Below are 19,242 nucleotides of genomic sequence, written 5' to 3' on the forward strand. Positions count from 1 at the left end.
TGGTCAGAGTGCCACAGCTTCTTGTAAGATGAAAAGTCAACGTGACACTTCAAGCTGGATCAACTACTTTGGCACAGGAACCAAACTAGTTGTTTCGGGTAAGTATTTTTATTCTTGGTTGTTTTTCTTTTGGTAAATAGAAATAAGGGACAAAAAAATTGGACCGAATAAATAAATATTAAACAAGGAATTTGCACATAATCCGTGTTTTGCTCTTGACCTGTGTCTAGAACTCCCAAGGACACCACTGGGTTCACTGAGGACAGTATATGATCCTAACGAGTCAAGTGAATACAAGAGTAAAAGGCTGGAATATTTACTGAATAGCTGTTAAGAATCGGGAAGGAGGGAAATGGAGAGCTTTATATTTAAAACATTGGGCCAAGTTCATCTCTCTTGCAACTCCATTGAAAGAGAGTACAAATGCCAGCAAGTGTAAAATTCACAGCACAGGTTTCAATTTAGCAGGTGTGGGATTATTAAAAAGTTTGTTATTGTTAGGACTATATCAGTGTACGATGATTAACGGAGGAAAATTGCCGAAGGTGCAACAGTCTTCAGGTTCTCGGAAAGTTGTTTTACCAAAAGTATCTTTTCCCTTTTGCGTATAATATTATTTATCTGATTAAAGCTACAGAAACAGTCCAATCAATAATGCAAGTGCTAGTTAATGTTGAGTACGTAACAAATGTCATTTTCTAAACTATACATTAAGAGCATGTTAAAATGTAAAGTGAAACACAGAGATTGTGCTTTGACAAAGGGCAGAGAGGGAGAGCCAGAAAAAAAGGCAAATCTCCTGAGTCTCACTCTGGTGCTTTAACCACAAGACCATCCCTCCTATCCAGGCACATTGGAGATCATAGGACTAAATCCTGCTCATCCACTGAAATTAATGAAAGTGTGTGGTGACCAGGAATTCACCCCACTCAATCTTCCATGCCGAGATGTATTTCAAGGAACAAAAACCATTTTTGGTGGAAGGTGGCACAGGAATTCACAAAGCGCATAAACTCAATTTAATACTCCCACAATTAAGTAGCCGATAGCAAGCCTTGTTTAGATTGTGGACTTTGTATTTAAAATATGAACGTCAGAATTTGAATTCAGTGAAATTCATACCTTCCTGATTCATTAGTTTTTGTAGAGGATTTCAATGATGTGAGTATGGAGTAAAGTACTTTGGCTCTGGCACCAAACTGTTGGTTTCAAGTAAGTTTCTCAAGATGTTTTCAAAGCATACATTTACTCTGGGTATTTACCATGCTTGTTATCCATGACAAAAGCAAGCTATTCATAAATATACTGGGTGAAACCCTGATCCCACTAAAGTCAAGGTCAAAACTACAATTGATTTCATTGGGGTCAGGATTTCACCCATTCTAGTCTCTCTAATTCAGAACGAACCAGTTACGCTTGCGTAATCAATGAGAATGATGTAAACTGTTTGGAGATCTTGTTTGGTATTATCACACTGGGAGATGATTATGCAAAGATATTCTGAAGTGGAACCACCCATTGTTAGCAGTAAATGTGAAATGTAGAATTTATGGTTTTTGTACAATACCATGTATTTAGCACCCCGTCATATCAGTTGTTGAGCTTCTTTAATGCTCACTCATTTAAATAGGAGTTGAGGATGATCAGCACTTGGAGGATCTGGCCATTACGTAGCATTAAAAGGTACATTTATAGTAGTAATATCTTAATGCAATTGTGTTTTCTTTCCTAAAAAAAACTCCAGTTCAGGAAGGCACTTAAGCATGTTTCCATTCATATTCAGCAACGTATTTAAGCTTGCGCTTAATTGAAGGCCAAAACAAAGGCCAAAATGCAATAAATCTTGTTGATTCCATATAATAATGGGGAATAAAAAGGTGTGCTTTTTTTTACATAAACACAAGGCACATGTGACAGAGTAATCATCTGAATAATCATCTCTTATGTAGGGGTCTATACCCCAGACCAGGAGAACATCCATAGTTCCATTCTCTGTGGGGGGGGCAAGCCAAAGAGACTATACTGGGGTACCCCTGTGCACCAAAGAACTGTGGGGATCAGGGGTAGGTGAGTGGTGAGGGCATGGAATGGCTAGTGGGTCTGTGACTAGTGAGATCAACTGGCCAAAATGCCTGCTCAGTGGGTGGCATAGGGGCAGGTGAAAGGTTTGGGAGAAAGGATGAGCACTGGAACCAAGAGAGCCAATATTTGTGAATACTGTATATGTGATTACTGACATAAGCATTTTAGATTAGTATTGTAATTTTCTATTGCACAAAATCAGTTCAAATTCATACTAAAACATAAATGCCATCACAAAAGAGTGGAGGGGTGCAGGAATAAAAAGGGTCTGATCCAGCATTAAAATTCCCCATATTTTAATAAGTATAGGATTGAGCTTGTAACATGCATTGTGAGCCCAGTCCTGAGAGGTTCTGGTCTGCCACTGACTTTGATGGGAGTTGAGGCAACTCAGTACCTCAGGATCAGAGTCCCTGTCAGTTCTGGACTAATTTAGGCACACTGCATGGTACAGCGGGTTTCTTCCCCAACATATTGAAATACTGTTGTCATAAGACACGGAATTTTCCAAATTTTGCAACAATTAAATCAGTGATTGTTCTCAACAACAAACTCAAGCAATATGAAGGAAGATATTCTATAGTCTGAATCAAATTCTCCTCTCATTACATCAGTACAACTCAATCTCTGCTCTCTCGAGAATTTGGCCCAACATATTTCGTAGCCTGTCTATATCAGCGAGACTCTACGCAACATGTGCTATAGAAAGTCGAACTAGGATTTGGCCCTTGTTGCATAATGTTCCATAGGGCCAGCTACATTTAGGTTGCTAAAATATGCATCTCAAAGTATCTCTCTTCTTTGTCATTGAGACTTCAATAGGAATATAACCAATCCCCAAGCCTACTGGCGTTTTACGATTCCTTTTAATTATACTGCACAGGAAAGCAAAATTGGATTAGACAGTTTTACATTTGAAACCATTCAGGAAATCATTCAAAATAGTGTTTGATGGGTGGAAAGATGTCATGAAACATCTTGAGAAAAGGGGATAGGTCACAGTGTACTGTAAATTTTTTTCCTAATTATATGTTTATTTATATTGAAATTTTTAAAATGCACCCATTCGACCACTCTGACAGTAGAGGGACAAAACCACTAAGCATCCAGCAGAATTTAACTGAAATATCCTTTTCCATCAATCCACAAGGCAAGAGAAAATACAAGTCTAACAATAGGTCTCAAATGTCAACGAGATCCTCTCTAGTCAATGAAGTGAATGATTTTCTGTTAAACAGAATTTAAAAGCTACCAAATTAATATTAATATACAGTATTTGAAAATACCAATGTATGATATTACATAAATATATTGAAATTTTCACCATTGGCTCTCAGTTGTGCCTATTTAGCAATATTTGTTCAGATCTGATCCCTCTGAATAGAAATGTCTTGGGCAGATTTTGTAGTAAGTTGCAACACTGTGGGAGCTGCAAAAATATTTGAAACTGGCACAAAACTTGTCATAACGAGTGAGTTTTCAGACAAACTATTTTAAATGTTTCATAATGGCAAAATCTATCATATTAAGCTCAATCATTTATCTCAATGCAAGAATGTAAAGAGTCAAAAATGTTATTACGAGTGTAATAATTTATTAACAACACTAATGTTAATGAAATTGTAAGTCACTGGCTCGCAATAGAGAAATGTCATAACAATCCTTTGCTCTTTTGGGTGTAAATAATACCAGGTGCTGAGCGTCCTCAATATTCATTGGTTTCAGTGGGAAATGAGAAGTGTTCAGAACTTCAAAGGCACATTCGGCACTTTGGTGGACCAAGCACATAATGCAAAATTAAAATTACAAGCATGCCATTAACTTATTTTTTAAAAAATTCTGATGGCATAAAGGCCTTTGTTCTCAAATAGTACATCAGCGTTATTTAAGTGTGATAGTTTACCCATAAGTGGCATGCAGATTGCAAACACACACAAAAATAGTTAGCAGTGAGTCACTCACAACTTAACCCTGCAATTCTCCCTTTAGAAAACCTCCCATTGAAACTAATAGGAATTTCTTTTGAGCAAGGAGTGAAACCAAAGGACCCAAAATCAATTGCCATTTTACAAAAAAAGAGAAGTGATACTTAAAATAATAATATATCACATTCTATCCTTTTACAACGTGCCTTCCTTGTTAAAAGTTCCACTTAAATTAGACAAGCAAGGTGTTTTGAAAAGTTAAGTTGGACCAAAGCAACAATAGCTCCACACCGGAAACTATATTTGACTTGGAAATTAAGGGTCTGATCTTCTTCAAATGTCTTATACAAAGCCCATTGAAGCCAAAGGAGAAAAATCTCATTGGCCTCAAGGGATTTTAGAGCAGTGAAGCCAGAAATCTAAACTGAGGCCAGAAATTTAAAACTGATTTTGCTAATGCATCTGCACAGCCACTTGTGCAAACAGGCAAGCTGCTTATATATGTACAAAATTCAGATTTTATATTGGATAGACATCCATCTAACCATGTACAAATACAAAAAAAAAATGCAAGTGTTTGCAAAACTGTCAACATGTAAATGTGACTCCAATTTCTAAAAACATCTAATGAGAAGTGCCAGAAATAATCATTAGTTTTTGCAAAGCACAACATCACTGGACAGGAAGCTATGTAAAGGTTTTTTGAATACAAACAAGACTTGAGTGAGTAAATCATTTGGTAAACCTACTGGTCAAGCCCAATCCTGTATTCCTGGGTGTTTTTGGTGCACATGGAATGTAAGATTGAGCTCCAAATGTTGAACTAATTTGTACCAGAGCATGAGCATCTAAATTGAAAAGAACTGAAAAATCAATTCCCTTAATTGGTGACAATTTCCAAAATGAGGGAAAGTTCTTTAATGAAGGTATTTTTTTTGGTTAGGTAGTCTAACATCTCAGCTGTCTTCATTTGCTTCTAAATTTTTAGATATTTTAAATACTTTATGATACAACCCTAGTTACAGGGTTATTGTTTGGTTCCATTCAAGATAGATTCAGAAAACTCTAGAAAAGCCAGACAGCACAAAAATAAGCTGGAATCATTTTAGAAAAGGAACCTTCACAAGCTTTGACATCAGTGGGACTACTCACAAAGCATAAAATTAAGCACATGTGTAAGACTTTGTGGGAGCAGGGCTTTAGTATTTATTAATCTATTTGTGTCTTAGTTGACTAAAGACAACAGCTGACATTATTAAAGGAGCTTGAATCTGAAAGGGATTTGGGCACCTAAATCCCTTCTTGCTGCCTTTAAAAATTCCAAATAAATAAATAAAATAAATAAATAAAAGGTCAACTATTTTGTTAAATGGGCTCTAATTGTTCACCTCTAATTAAGTGTTGGAACAAATGGAGAATGCAAAAGATACATGATGCCCATTTGGGGACCTCTGACACTACTGAAATATCGACAACCTTCTGTTTCTTCTTTGTGATGGACATTTATAACATGAGAATCTTGCCTCGTTCTGCAGAGAACACTTCTTTAGCTGTTAGCTGGGTTGGGAACCTTATTCTCTTGGTTCTAGCCCACAGTGACAAACAGGAAACAGAGATTAGTGGCAGTAGATGTGTTTTCAACCTGCTCACTTCTTCTGATAACTAGTACATTCAATATACTGTTTAAAAAAAATGTATTGTTTACTGTCACCCATATGAAACGAGCAGACAGATAGCGATTTTAGTATGGAAGTCTTTTTTGGTCTAGTTCAGAATTTATTTTTTCATGTACTTACAGAAATTCAGGGATCAAATAATATTTTTATCCTTTCTAGTTCAGACTTTTAATAAAAATATTTTGGTTCTGTTTTATCCATTTATAGCAGGCAGCAATTTTTATAAATTTCATGAAGTGATTTTTTTGCAATTTTTTTTGATCAGCTCGATTCCAAGAGTGACAAATTTAATACTGTGGCAGAATTATTTAAAAATAATTCAGGAGATACAGCAGAAGTTCACTAATTGGCACTTTGCTCATCAGTTTCAGGATTTGGACACGAGCAGCAACATTCTCTCTATTCCTCAGCAAGATTTGATCGCTGAGTTCTGTTGAGAGCTCCATTATTAATAATGCTTCAGAATCAAGATTTTCAGAAGTGGTTGACTAAAGTTAGGCTCCTAAATACTTATTGGGGTATTTAAGTGGCGTGATTTTCAGAGGTGTTGAGCCTTATGGGTTTTGTACAATACTGTATATTTAGCACCCCCTCATATCAGTTGTTGAGCTTCTTTAATGCTCATTCATTTAAATAGGAGTTGAGGATGATCAGCACTTGGAGGATCTGGGCATTAGGTAGCATTAAAAGGTACATTTCTAGTAGAAAACTCAATTGCATTAAGATATTCCTTTCCTAAAAAAAGCTGCAGTTCAGAAAGGCACTTAAACATCTTTTCGTTCGTATTCAGCAACGTATTTAAGCTTGCGCTTAATTAAAGGCCAAAACAAGGCCAAAATGCAGTAAATCATGTTCCAGATAGTGATGGTGAATAAAGAGGTGTGCTTATTTTTTACATAAACAGAAGGTATACATGATAGAGTAATCCTTTGAATAAAATACGATAATTGATCCAATAATACAATTCTCAATTTTATTTTTTAAAGATAATTTCCAATTGTTAAAATGTTTCAGCCATGTTTGGATTTCATGGGATTGAGAGAATTCTGTGTCTTTAATTAGGTTTAGTCTTCCCTCCAGATACTGATAAATGGTCCTTGCTGGGTGCCTAGTCCTTGAGACAAACAAATATTTCTGAAGAGCAAATGTTTTCTGTTGGGTAAATATTTCTGATTACACCAAATGGCAGAAGTTAGCCAAAATAATTGTTATGAATATACCCAATTTAAGAGCTATATTCTACCCTCAATCTATCGTTATCATTAGGAGCACCATCATGGAACAATGGCAGCGTGCAGGCTTAATTTTATTACCTCAGCCTGTGGACCCTAATTTTAAAAGTAATTTGTTCCTTTCCACAAATTATTAGTAACAGCTAATCTAAACCATATTGAATCAGATTAATTTTAGGGACAGATTTTCAGTGGCACATCTAACTTCACCATGATCCATCAATATAATGATACTAGATCTGTACAGTATTTTGCAAAGGATTTGCTCACTGTGATACTTCTAGTGGATATATCAAAGTATTTGGCTCTGGTACCAAGCTCATTGTAACAGGTAAGTTATGTGGTAATTACAGTAATGCAAAGCTAAAAAGACTTATTGTGATCATTGAAAATCTTTTTATTACAGGTAAGGTCAACAATTGTAAGCTTGATCTTGTGAAGTACTGAGCACTTAATGTTAGGTGCTGAACACTATCAATTCTTGTAGACTTCAGTGCAAGTCAGGGTTGTTGGCACCTGGTATGATTTGATTCCAAATACATGAACTTTTCAATCCCAGAGCAAACCTGCAATATTTACTGAGGGATTTAAAGTAGATTTTTTTCAAGGAAATAAATATTTCTAATATTTCAGCTACTAAACGTCATTTTTCAGAGGACGTGCCACCATAAGCATGCTGGTTCTTGGTCCAGTTGCAAAAATTTGTCTTAGCTTTGATATTACTCTATTTCATTTATTAAAATTCATTTATACAAAAAACATGCATAAAATTAAACAACTCTGAAAGAAGCAACATCATGCTTCTCATTTAAAACAAAAGAAGCAATCTCTGCAGTACTCAGTATCTTCATAGCTGAAATGTTGTAGTTACACCAGTGTAAGTGAAAGAATTTGGCCCTAGAGATTGTCCTCTTGTGTGACGTACCTTGGCATTGCAGGCAAACTGACACTTGCAATTATATAATATATATACTTAGGGATTGAGTCTTCTTTGCCCTGCTCTTGGAAGCCATTTACGCTCATGAAAAGTCGATGGGAAGTGCTACCATTCTGATTAAGTTGCATGTTACCCCCAGTTTGCATTGGTATAACTGACTGCACAAACACAGGACAAAGGAAAATCAGCTCCTTACTCTCTTAGAATCACTCTCTGCACATTTATATAAATCAACTAGAACGGTCAGTCTATTTTAAACCTGAATTCACAATCGAGTTTACCTTAGTACCCCTATAGCTCTCAACTAAAGGTAAATTGCTGTAATGCTGCCAATTAAAATACATACACTACCATAATTAATTCTAAAAATATCAGATCAGGATCAGCATGTTGCTTTCAGTGAATATTCTGTGGTATTAAGAATGTAGATACAATTTAGTTAGCATTATAGTTTAAAATGGACGGTTTTCCTCTTACCACAGTCAAAACAGCTGTAAAGTTATGGGAGTTTTACCTGTCAAAGAGTGCAGGATCTTATACAGGTAAATCCTCTTACCTGTATAAGATCCTGCACTCTTTGACAGGTAAAACTCCCACAGCTTTACCAGCTGTTTTGACTGTGTAAGGAATGGAGAACCATGTCTGTGATATGTGTAGATTATTTATTACAGCATGAAGAGCTAAGATTGCTCACTTGCTTTATTAATGTATTAAACCTGTAGGATACAATCAAATGTTTCAGTAATAAAATATCTTTTCAAAGAGAAATATCAAATATTGGCTAAGTAAGTTCCTCCTGAGAAAAGAAAAAAATCTAAGATCATGGAGAAATTCAGATCCTGGCACAATTCTAAGTAAAATCAAAAGAAATTGTGGCTGTTTGTGCCAGGGCTGAATTTGACTCCAGAATTACAGGAATCGGGGCAGTGTAAGTGAGAGCAGGGTCTATACCTACCAGAATTCTTCAGAATTCTTGCTTAGTGGAATAGATGAGTAAAAAGATTTGGAAACAGAACCAAGCTTGGTGCTGTCAACAAGCCTGACATAGGAATAATGGTGCTTCTCATATTATATCCATTAAAGTGCATCTAGTCATCATGAAAGAAGTTTACATTAAAATGTTAGAACTGGATTCTTCTGAATGTAATATTCTAGAAAAAAACCTGGTACTAATGGCAGGCTCAGTGCAGAAGCCAAAGACTGAATTGAATGTGGAGACTGAACTGTCCCCTCTCAGCCCTAGAGGTTGTCCTTCCAGGACAAAATTGACATGGCTTGGTGGGATGGTGTGAAGAAGCTTCCCTTGTACCTGCCTGTGTTGTATCTCTCCTGTGTAGAAAGGGATTCAGTCTATAATGCTATGTATATGGCAACGTTCAGAAGCACTCGGTCATTTTATTTGAAAATAAGAAAATAATTCACCAAAACTATACATTAAGTTTCATAGAAGAAATAAATGCAAAAATATTTGGAATGCTTATTAAAAGGTTGTCCATTATATGATGGAACTTACTTGGGATCTGGTAAAACAGAGTGCATTAAGAACAGAGTGATCAGTGCAGATTAGTTATAAAGTACAAAGGAGCTACTATTACCGATATTTATTTTGATAAGATTCTCAAGTAGTCTAGGGTTGGTTTTAATTGGTTTGCTGCCTTTTGAAACAGTTCTAGGAATTGATTTTTGACATTACCGACTGAATATAACAAACTCTTTATAGAAAAAAATACATAAGTATCTGATCTAAATCCCATTGGCCCTAAAAGACCAAATCCAAATTTATGGCAGAAAGGGATGTGCAGTTGTGAGCAAAGAATCTTCAGAGGACAGGTGTCCACCTGAAAAAACTTCATCACGATAGACACTGTTGCTGGCACTTTTAGCAGAAATACCAAGAATTTAAGGGATATTAAGAATAATTTACCATCTCATCCTTTAAAGGTGACCTTTTCAAATAGGTTTCAAATACACTGTTTGGACCAGGTGAGAAATCCAGCATGAAATAAAATAGATTCTCCAGCAATGGTCCAAAATAACCCATCACATTTTACAATGGCATTACTAAGCACTGGGCCACTGTTGTAGAATGCTAAAGTATTTTCAGTGTAGGCAGTTTCCAGTGCTGTCAGTTTGGCACCTTTCACAAGCACTAAATTCACTTTAGAAGAAAAATTGAAATTTCAAGTGATGCTGAGGGATCCCAGCCTGAGGAAATTCTAATGCATTTGAAGTTTTTGACTTATTGTGTATGTCCACTCCTGAAGTACTCCAAACATGCAGCGCAATCTATTGGAGTTTGGGGTGTCAGAGGAATACAGGATCAAGCATTTGCCATTTTGTAAGGAAAAGCCATTTAAATCACAAGCATAGTATATTAAAATGATTCTATCAACTTCTGTTCACAATTGCACATCAAACAATATGAAGCTATATTGGACCATATGGAAGCTATATGGGCCAGATCCTCAGTGGAGCACCTTTGATTTGCAGCAGCTGACGATCTGGCCCATGAGTTTTTGCAAAGCACATGAACACAGTGACAACAATTATATCAAAGTCTTCGGCTCTGGCACAAAGCTCGTTGTTTCAAGTAAGTTCTATGGTAGCATAGAAAAAAATTATATGTGATAATATAAAATTAGAGACTGCAGAGCACAATTTATTCAAAAAGCATAACGGACAATGGAAACGTGATATGCAATCTACAGTAGAAGAATGAATGTCTTTACTATCTAAATATGAGGTTAATGTACAGAGTTGAGAGTAAAACAGATGAGTGATCACATTGACAATTATTGATATAGAGGGGTATTTTACTCATCCTGAGTCAAAGCTGGGTTGTTCTCTTGTGTAGGGGTCAATGCCTCAGACCACGAGAGCATCCAGTGCAGGGTGCAAGCCAAAGAGGCAATACTGGGGTACCCCTGTAAACCAAAGAACAGTGGGGATCGGGGGTAGGGGAGTGGTGAGGGCATGGAATGGCTAGTGGGTCTGACACTAGTGAAATCAACTGGCCAAAACACCTGCACAGTGGGTGGCCAACTGCATGGACTTTACTGAAGCTCCTGGGCTATGATGCTCTAGCTAGGTTGGGGGAAAGATTTCATCTTCCCATCCATCACGTAGCTCTCCTAGAGAAACCCCCTTTACTCAGCTTAGTGCGGTGACCAGGATTTAGCATCTCATATCACAAGTACATATTAGTCAGCAGATGTAAGAAGTTAGTGGGTGGAAAGATGTCATGACAACGTCTTGAGAAAAGAAGATAGGTTACAGTCTACTGTAAAATGAGTATTTTTTCTAATGATATGCTTATTTATATTGGCATTTTAAAAATGCACCCATTTGACCACTCTGACAGTACAGGGACAAAAACACTGAGCATCCAGCAGAACTTAACTGAAATACCCTTTTCCATCAATCCACTAGGCAAGAGAAAATAGGTACAAGTCCAACATTAGGTCTCAAATGTCAAACAGATCCTCTCTGTCAGTGAAATGAATGATTTTTGTTTAAACAGAATTTAAAAGCTACCAAATTAATATTAATATACAGTATTTGAAAACACCAATGTAAGCTCACCCGGTATTGATTAATATTAATATATAGTATTTGAAAATACCAGTGTAAGCTCAATGTATTGAAATTTCCACCATTTCTTTGCTTGAATTAACTGGCTCTCAGTTGTGCCTATTTAGCAATATCTGTTCAGATCTGATCCCTCGGAATGGACATGCCTTGGGCAGTTTTTGTTGTAAGTTGTAACACTGTGGGAGCTGCGAAAATCTTTGGAACTGGCACAAAACTTGTCGTAACTAGTAAGTTTTCAGACAAACTATTTTAAACGTTTCATAATGGCAAAATCCATCAAATTAAGCTCAATCATTTATCTCGATGCAAGAATGTACACTGGCTAAAATTTTATTATGAGTGTAATAATTTATTAACAACACTAATGTTAATGAAACCATAAGTCACTGGCTAGCAACAGAGAAATGTCGTAACAATCCTTTTTTCTTTTGGGTGTAAATAATACCAGGTGCTGAGCACCCTCAATGTCCGTTGGCTTCAGTGGGAAATGAGAAGTGTTCAGAACTTCATAGGAGCATTCAGCACTTTGCTGGACCAAGCACATAATGCAAAATTAGAATTACAAGCATACCATTTACTTATTTTTTAATAAATTCTGACGGCATAATGGCCTTTGTTCTCAAATAGTACATCAGCATTATTTACATATGATAGTTTACCTATAAGTGGCATGCAGATTGCAAACACACACAAAAATAGTTAGCAGTGAGTCACTCACAACTTAACCCTGCAATCCTCACTTTAGAGAGCCTCCCATTGAAACTAATAGGAATTTCCTTTGAGCAAGGAGGGAAGCCAAAGGGCCCAAAGTAAATTGCCGTCTTAAAAAAGAGAAGTGATACTTAAAGTAGTAAGAATATATCATGTATATTCTTTTACAGCATGCCTTCCTTGTTAAAAATTCCACTTAAATAAATTAGACAAGCGAGGTGTTTTGAAAAGTTAAATTGGACCAAAACAACAAGTAGCTCCACACTGGAAACTATAATTGACTTGGAAATTAAGTCTCTTATCCAAAGGCCATTGAAGCCAAAGGAAAAAAGCCCATTGGCCTTAAGGGGTTTTATATCTTGCCTAAAATGAGGCAAGATAGTTAAAGCAGATTTTGCCCACTTATGCGCACACACATGCTGCTTATATATGTACAAAATTCAGATTTTATATTGGATAGACACCCATCTAACCATGTACAAATACAAAAAACTACGTGCTTGTAGAAGTATCAACATGTAAACGTGACTCCAATTTCTAAAAACATCTCATGAGAAATGCCAGAAATAATCATTCGTTTTTGGAAAGCACAACATCACTGGGCACAAAGCTATGTAAAGGTTTTTTGAATACATACAAGACTTGAGTGAGTAAATCATTTGGTAAACCTACTGGTCAAGCCCAATTCTGTATTCCTGGGTGCTTATGGTTTATATGGAATGTAGGATTGAGCTCCAAATGTTGAACTAATTAGTGCTCGAGCATGAGGATCGAAATTGAAAAGAACAGAAAAATCAATTCCCTAAATTGGTGACAATTTCCAAAATGAGGGAGTTCTTTAATGAAGAGATTTTTCTTGGTTAGGTAGTCTTACATTTCAGCTATCTATTTCCTTCTAATTTCAAGATATTTTAAATCCTTTTTGACACAACCCTAATTACAAGGTTATAATCTGGTTCAGTTCCAAGTAGTTTCAGAAAACTCTAGAATAGCCAGACAGCACAAAAATAAGCTGAAACCATTTTAGAAAAGGAACCTTCACAAGCTTTGACATCAGGGGGACTACTCACAAAGCATAAAATTAAGCACATGTGTAAGACTGTGGGAGCAGGGCCTAATCTATTTGTGTCTCAGTTGACTAAAGACAATGGCTGACATTATCAAAGGAGCCTGAATTTGAAAGGGATTTGGGCACCTAAATCCCTTCTTACTGCCTTTAAAAATTCCAACTAAATGTTTTGTGGAGTATAGGCCAACTATTTTGTTAAATGGCCTCTAATTTTTCACCTGCAATTAAGTGTTGGAACAAATAGAAAACGCACAGAATACATGGTGCCCATTTGGGGACCTTTGACACTACTGAAATATCAACAACCTTCCGTTTCTTCTTTGTGGTGCACATTTATAACATGAGAATGTTGCCTCGTTCTGCAGAGAATACTTCTTTGGCAGTTAGCTGGGTTGGGAACCTTATTCTCTTGGTTGTATCCCACAGTGACAAATAGGAGACAGAAATTAGCAGCAGTAGATGTGTTTTCAACCTGCTCACTTCTTGTGATTACTAGTAAATTCAATATACTGTTTAAAAAAATGTATCGTTTACTGTCAGCCATATAACAGGAGCAGACAGATCATGATTTTGGTAGGGAAGTCTTTTCTGACCTGGTTCAGTCTTATTTCATGCACTTACACAAACTTGGGGATGAAATAAAATTCAACATTCCCTCTATTCCAGGGGTTCTCAAACTGGGGGTCAGGACCCCTCAAAGGGGTCATGAGGTTATTACATGGGTGTGGGGGTCGCAAGCTGTCAACTTCCACCCCAAACCCTGCTTTACCTCCAGTATTTATAATGATGTTAAATATATAAAAAGTGTTTTTAATTGATAAGGGGGGGGGTTTCATTCAGAGGCTTGCTATGTGAAAGGGGTCACCAGTTTGAGAGCCACAGCTCTATTCCTCAGCAAAGATTTGATCGCTGAGCTCTGTTGAGAGCTCCATTGTTAATAATGCTTCAGAATCAAGATTTTCAAAAGTGGTTGACTAAAGTTAGGCTCCTAAATACTTATTTGGGCATTTAAGTTTCTTGATTTTCAGAAGTGTTGAGCATTATGCATAACGCTCCATGACACTGGCCAAATACATGAACAAAGTCATTTCAGGATGTATCATCCTTGCTAATTTTGTAATTGATATTTGTCATTGAGGGATACAGGTTACTGTATTTACTGTAATTTCCCAAAATGGCGTTCAGCAACAGTTTCCCTGAAGTTGTATCGGCTGGGTCTGCACTAGAATATATCTTGTGTGTTCTTATATCATTTTAAGGTGAAAAATTGATAAAAAATGTTTTCACAAAGATTCAGTTTCTTAGTGTGGAAAAGGCTTAAAGATTACTTTTTTCTCTTTTTAAAGGTGCTAACCCAGGTTCTTAAATAGTAAATGCAGATAGTTCAGGGCAAATTTATCTCCTGATAGAATATTCTAGTGATTCTTAAAGAGAGAGGCCTTATTAAAAGGTTTGTGGAATCCTTAATACTCTTCCCTTCTGGTACATCTACATTGTAATAAAAATCCTGTAACACCAAGTCTCTGAGCCTGGGTCAAATTACTTGGGCTTGTGGTCTCAGGCTTTGGTGCTAAAAACTGCAGTGCAGACATTCAGGCTCTGACTGGAGCCTGGGCTCTTAGGCCACCTACGTTGTTGGGTTTCAGAGCTTGTGCTCCAGCTCAAGCCTAAACATCAGCTGTACTCAGCATTCATTCAAAAAGTGTTTAATATATTTTGAGTTTGGAAGCCATGTTAGTAGGCAGTTTTCTGTTCCACAAAAACCTGCATTCAATTCAAGCACGTAAACTTCTGCAATTCCAACTCCCTAAAGCTGTAACCCATAAGTGGATAATTTACTCCTACCTTCACAATTTAATATGCAGTAACAATATATTATAGACTTAAATAGTTCAAATACATTTGGCAACAGAATATCGTTCCCATGCTGAACTCAGAGTTAAGATTGTGTGCTTGAGTGCAATTTGGAGGGATTGGATGCAAGAAATGAAATTGCCTCTCTTCCGCTTTCAAATCTGTGAATTCTTTATTGTTTCAAAAGCACAGCATACCAAGTATACTGCAATTCTGAATTTACTTAATTTCTAACACATTCATTTCTCTCTCTAAAATGAATCCAGACAAACAAGCAAAACTCGATCCCACGAAGATCCAGGTCCTGCCTCCTTCTACTGAACAAGATGGGAAAGTAACACACATATGCCTCATTGAGGATTTTTACCCAAATGTCATTAAGGTGACTTGGGAAGAAGACGGGAAGAATGCAAAGGATAATGCAGTGCATGGGGAAATTTGGCCCCCTGATGACAATCAACCTTCATACTCAATAAGCAGCTGGCTGACCATAGATAAAAATAGCGGCAAGAATTATCGTTGTAAATATCAACATGAAAGCAGAGAAGGTTTTGTCCCAATCGAATCTCCAGGTATATACTATATTATGAAAACTAGTGCTATATATATTCAGAGAGTTCACTGTTTCTTTACAATAAAACAGTAAAATGTATGACCGTTCCTGAAAGGGTTTGCACTCTCCAGGCCACTATCAGTTTCCATCTCTCCATAAACTGGCTGTCACTGAAGCTTCTCCATCAAAAGTTCAGTTTTGGCTCCTCTCCCCCAATTTAAAATCTTTCTATAATGAATGAAAAATGTTGGCTGAGCTCCTCAGCTACTGTAAAGCAGCAAAATTCCACTTAAGTCAATGAAGCTCTGTAGATTTACACCAGCCACGGACCTGGCCTACAGTGTTTGGTTTTGAACAAGGGATACATATTGCAACAAAAGTAATAACACTCACAGCATCTAACTTGTTACAGCAGACCAGAAGAATTACAGAAACCAAAATGAAAAAGATAATCCCTTTTCTCTTGCATTAAGAGAAGTAATTTCTGTTTGGTTCTTATCTGAGATACAATAAATTAATTACAGCAGATAAAAATGTCTCTCTTTCAAACGTAATGGAAAAAAGGGGTTTATTACCATCCCTCTCTTGCACATCAAAAATACCTAAGAGATGGGCCTTAGACTGTATCCTTATCAGGATTATTTTCTTCTGTCTCTTGTACAGCTATTAGACAACATTACCACTACCCAAAATGTCAACAATCTCAGGTTGCCTCAGGCTCGAGACAAAATCAGGCAGCCAGGTTTTTATCTAACGAGTATACGTACACATTGCAAAGGGACAAACACAACTGAGTAATTTGGTGGGACAAAATGCATCTGGCTCGACATGAACAGAAACTTGCAAACACAGAAGGGCCAACGTCCAGAACCTGCAATCAGATCGGCTAGTCCAGACCTCTGCACCCACGCAAATGCCAAAGACTTCAATTGAGCTCCTAACAGGCACAGAGGTTTGCACTGACTGATCTGATTGCAACATCAGTACCTAAATCTCGATATAAGGCATACAAGTACTCACTTGCAGGAGCATATGCATTTTTCCAGTTTTATCTCTAGTTGGTTTTGCACATCCGTTATGTGCTACTGAGCATTTACTGTGTGGATGGAATCTCAGTGCTCATTTTCTAAAATATAAACTTTCCATATTTGAGTCACTGTAGTTTTAATACTTTCACCATCTTTCTCTTTGAACTTCTATCAAGAAAAGTATACCTTCATTTTCAACAAGAATCCCATTTGACAATTAAAGCCCTCTTTACATGTTATGCTTTTGTCAGACACCTTTTCAGACACCACTGTAGTGCCTCAAACCATGGGAGGTTGTAACAAGAATGCTGAAAACGGCACCACGATTTCCACAGGTAATTCTCATTTTTTATACAATACAGTTAAGAATTGAGTATTATTTGATATGGTTAAGGCAAAAGTGAAAATATTCTCTCTTTCTAAAAGCTCCAAACATCATTATTCTAGATGTGGATAGACTCCAACTCTGGGGGTGCTCTGGTGCTGGAGCACCCATGGAAAAAAAATAGTGGGTGCTAAGTACCCACCAGCCACCTGCCGATCAGCTGTTTAGTGGGAGGCATTGGGGGAGGGGCCGGAGGGGGGGAGGAAGAAGTGGGGTAAGGGCAGGGCGCGCTCAGGAGAGGGGGCAGATCATGGTGGGAAGAGGTGGGGCAGATGCTGGGCCATGGGGAAGGGGGCAGAGCAGGGAGGAGAAGAGGCGGAGCCAGGGTGGGACCTTAGGGGAAGCAGTGAAGTGGGGTGGATCACCCACCGGGAAAGGAGAAAGTCGGCACCTGTCGCTATAAGTTAACATCTGCTGTGGGTTACCAAAAGGGTCCAAAACCTAATGCCCACGGGCAGCTCAGGTTACACGTTGTAGCAGTCCTGCTGAAATATATATTTTGGTGGGATTTGTTGTGCTTTGTTAACATGCCTCATGGGTCATTGTTCTTTAAACTACACATGCCACTGGTCCTTCATCGAACATTTAACATGTTAAATTACAAAAAGTATTCAAAGCCAAACTTTTCAAATGGGGCGTAAAGGTGCCGAAAGCTTGAAGACCCAACTGATTTCAGTGTCATTTCAGTACTTCTGAAAATCAGACCACTTGATTGATCAGCTGCTTAGATGCAGACTCAGAACAAATGGAGGCACCCAGGTCTGAAAATTTTGGCCTAAAATTGTGGCAACAGCCTATTTATAAGAAGCACTAGCATTCTGCTTACTCCTGAGCAGACACCAGCGATGCCAGCATTGAGAGTGCCTCTTTGTTTCTCTCAGTTCTGCTGGATGGGGAAGGTCTGATCAGAACGTAGACCTCTTTAGAGGACACAATCAGATACTGATTAGGTGTTATAATTACTGCAATCATATACCATGTATATCTTACGCTATCACACATGGTTTTATAGTTATTTTTCTTTGCGGCTATAGAATGTGCAACATTAACCACTTGTTGTTGTTGTAGATGTTACAGACAGTTTCATGCACAGGACGGCGTATTTAATATATATTGTCCTACTCCTGAAAAGCACCATGTACTACGTCATCGTACTCTTCTTCATCTACAGGATGCAAAGTCCAATAAAGCACCAAGGAAAGAAACCTTAAACTTCTCCTTACAACTTCCAGTGTCAGCATTTGTGTCTGAAATTTATTTTGCTTTGCCATAAGCCTGTTCATAAGAAACACCTTGCTCTAAATATTAAGACTTGCATTTCAATTTGATTTGATTGGCTATTTCTCTAATTAGCACAGATGGCTTCTTCTGCTTGAGAGCGAACAGTTTTATATGTGACCATATTTCCTATTTTATTATTTTAATTTTATAACTGTGGAACTTCAAGGGCTGAGGCTACACTCCTTGATTTCAATAGGAATTTTGCATCACAAACCAGTCTCTTAGGCCCTTATCCTGCAAAAACACAAAGAACTTTTTGGTTGTGGAAAGGCCAACTGCATTCAGTGAAGTCAATGGGAAAACTCGTCCCATAAATATTTGCAGATGTGGAGTTGTAATCTAGAATTTAAAAATATTTGTCATTTCTTTCTACAAATTACACTTATTTGCTTTATAAACAAAAACAGGCTTCTGAAATATGACTAATTTTTTTAACTGAAACATTAATGGATTTTAAATAAAATTCAGCATTGCAGAGTCCTGTCCATTATTTATATCTTTCAAGGAAATCAATTCTAGGAACTGCAAGGGAGGATTCCCCAGGGGTCAGAGACCCATTTCTTTCATCCCCTGCACCCAACCATGTAACATATTTATCAAGCTTTTACCACGGTAGTATCTGAATGCCTCACAAACTCTAATGCATTTATCCACACAACACCGCTGTGAGAAAGGAAGTACTATTATGCCCATATTACAGATGGAGAACTGAAGTCTGTAGAGACTAAGTGACTTGCCCAAAGCCACATGGAAAGCCTGTGGCAGAAGACAGAATTAAATCCACGTCTCCCAGGTCCCAGGCTAGCACTAAGCACTAGACCATGCCTCGTCCCTTCAGCCCCAAAATTGTTTCTGTCCCCCTCTCTCATATTCACCCCTCCCCTTCAGCTCCTATCCTCCCCCACATCCATGCCTATA

General features: G+C 37.5%; 1 gene segment (V, D, J or C); it reads left to right on the forward strand.

The window, feature by feature from the left end:
* The first annotated feature begins 28 nt into the window (after positions 1-28).
* On the forward strand, positions 29-18,723 carry LOC144260166 (T-cell receptor gamma chain C region C7.5-like). The segment is given in 5 exon segments: positions 29-98; positions 7,175-7,246; positions 15,344-15,649; positions 16,910-16,993; positions 18,112-18,723. Coding segments are annotated over 5 exon segments (675 nt in total).
* The last annotated feature ends 519 nt before the right edge of the window (positions 18,724-19,242 follow it).

Source organism: Eretmochelys imbricata, chromosome 2 (genome assembly GCF_965152235.1).
Source record: "Eretmochelys imbricata isolate rEreImb1 chromosome 2, rEreImb1.hap1, whole genome shotgun sequence".
NCBI classification, from domain to species: domain Eukaryota; kingdom Metazoa; phylum Chordata; order Testudines; family Cheloniidae; genus Eretmochelys; species Eretmochelys imbricata.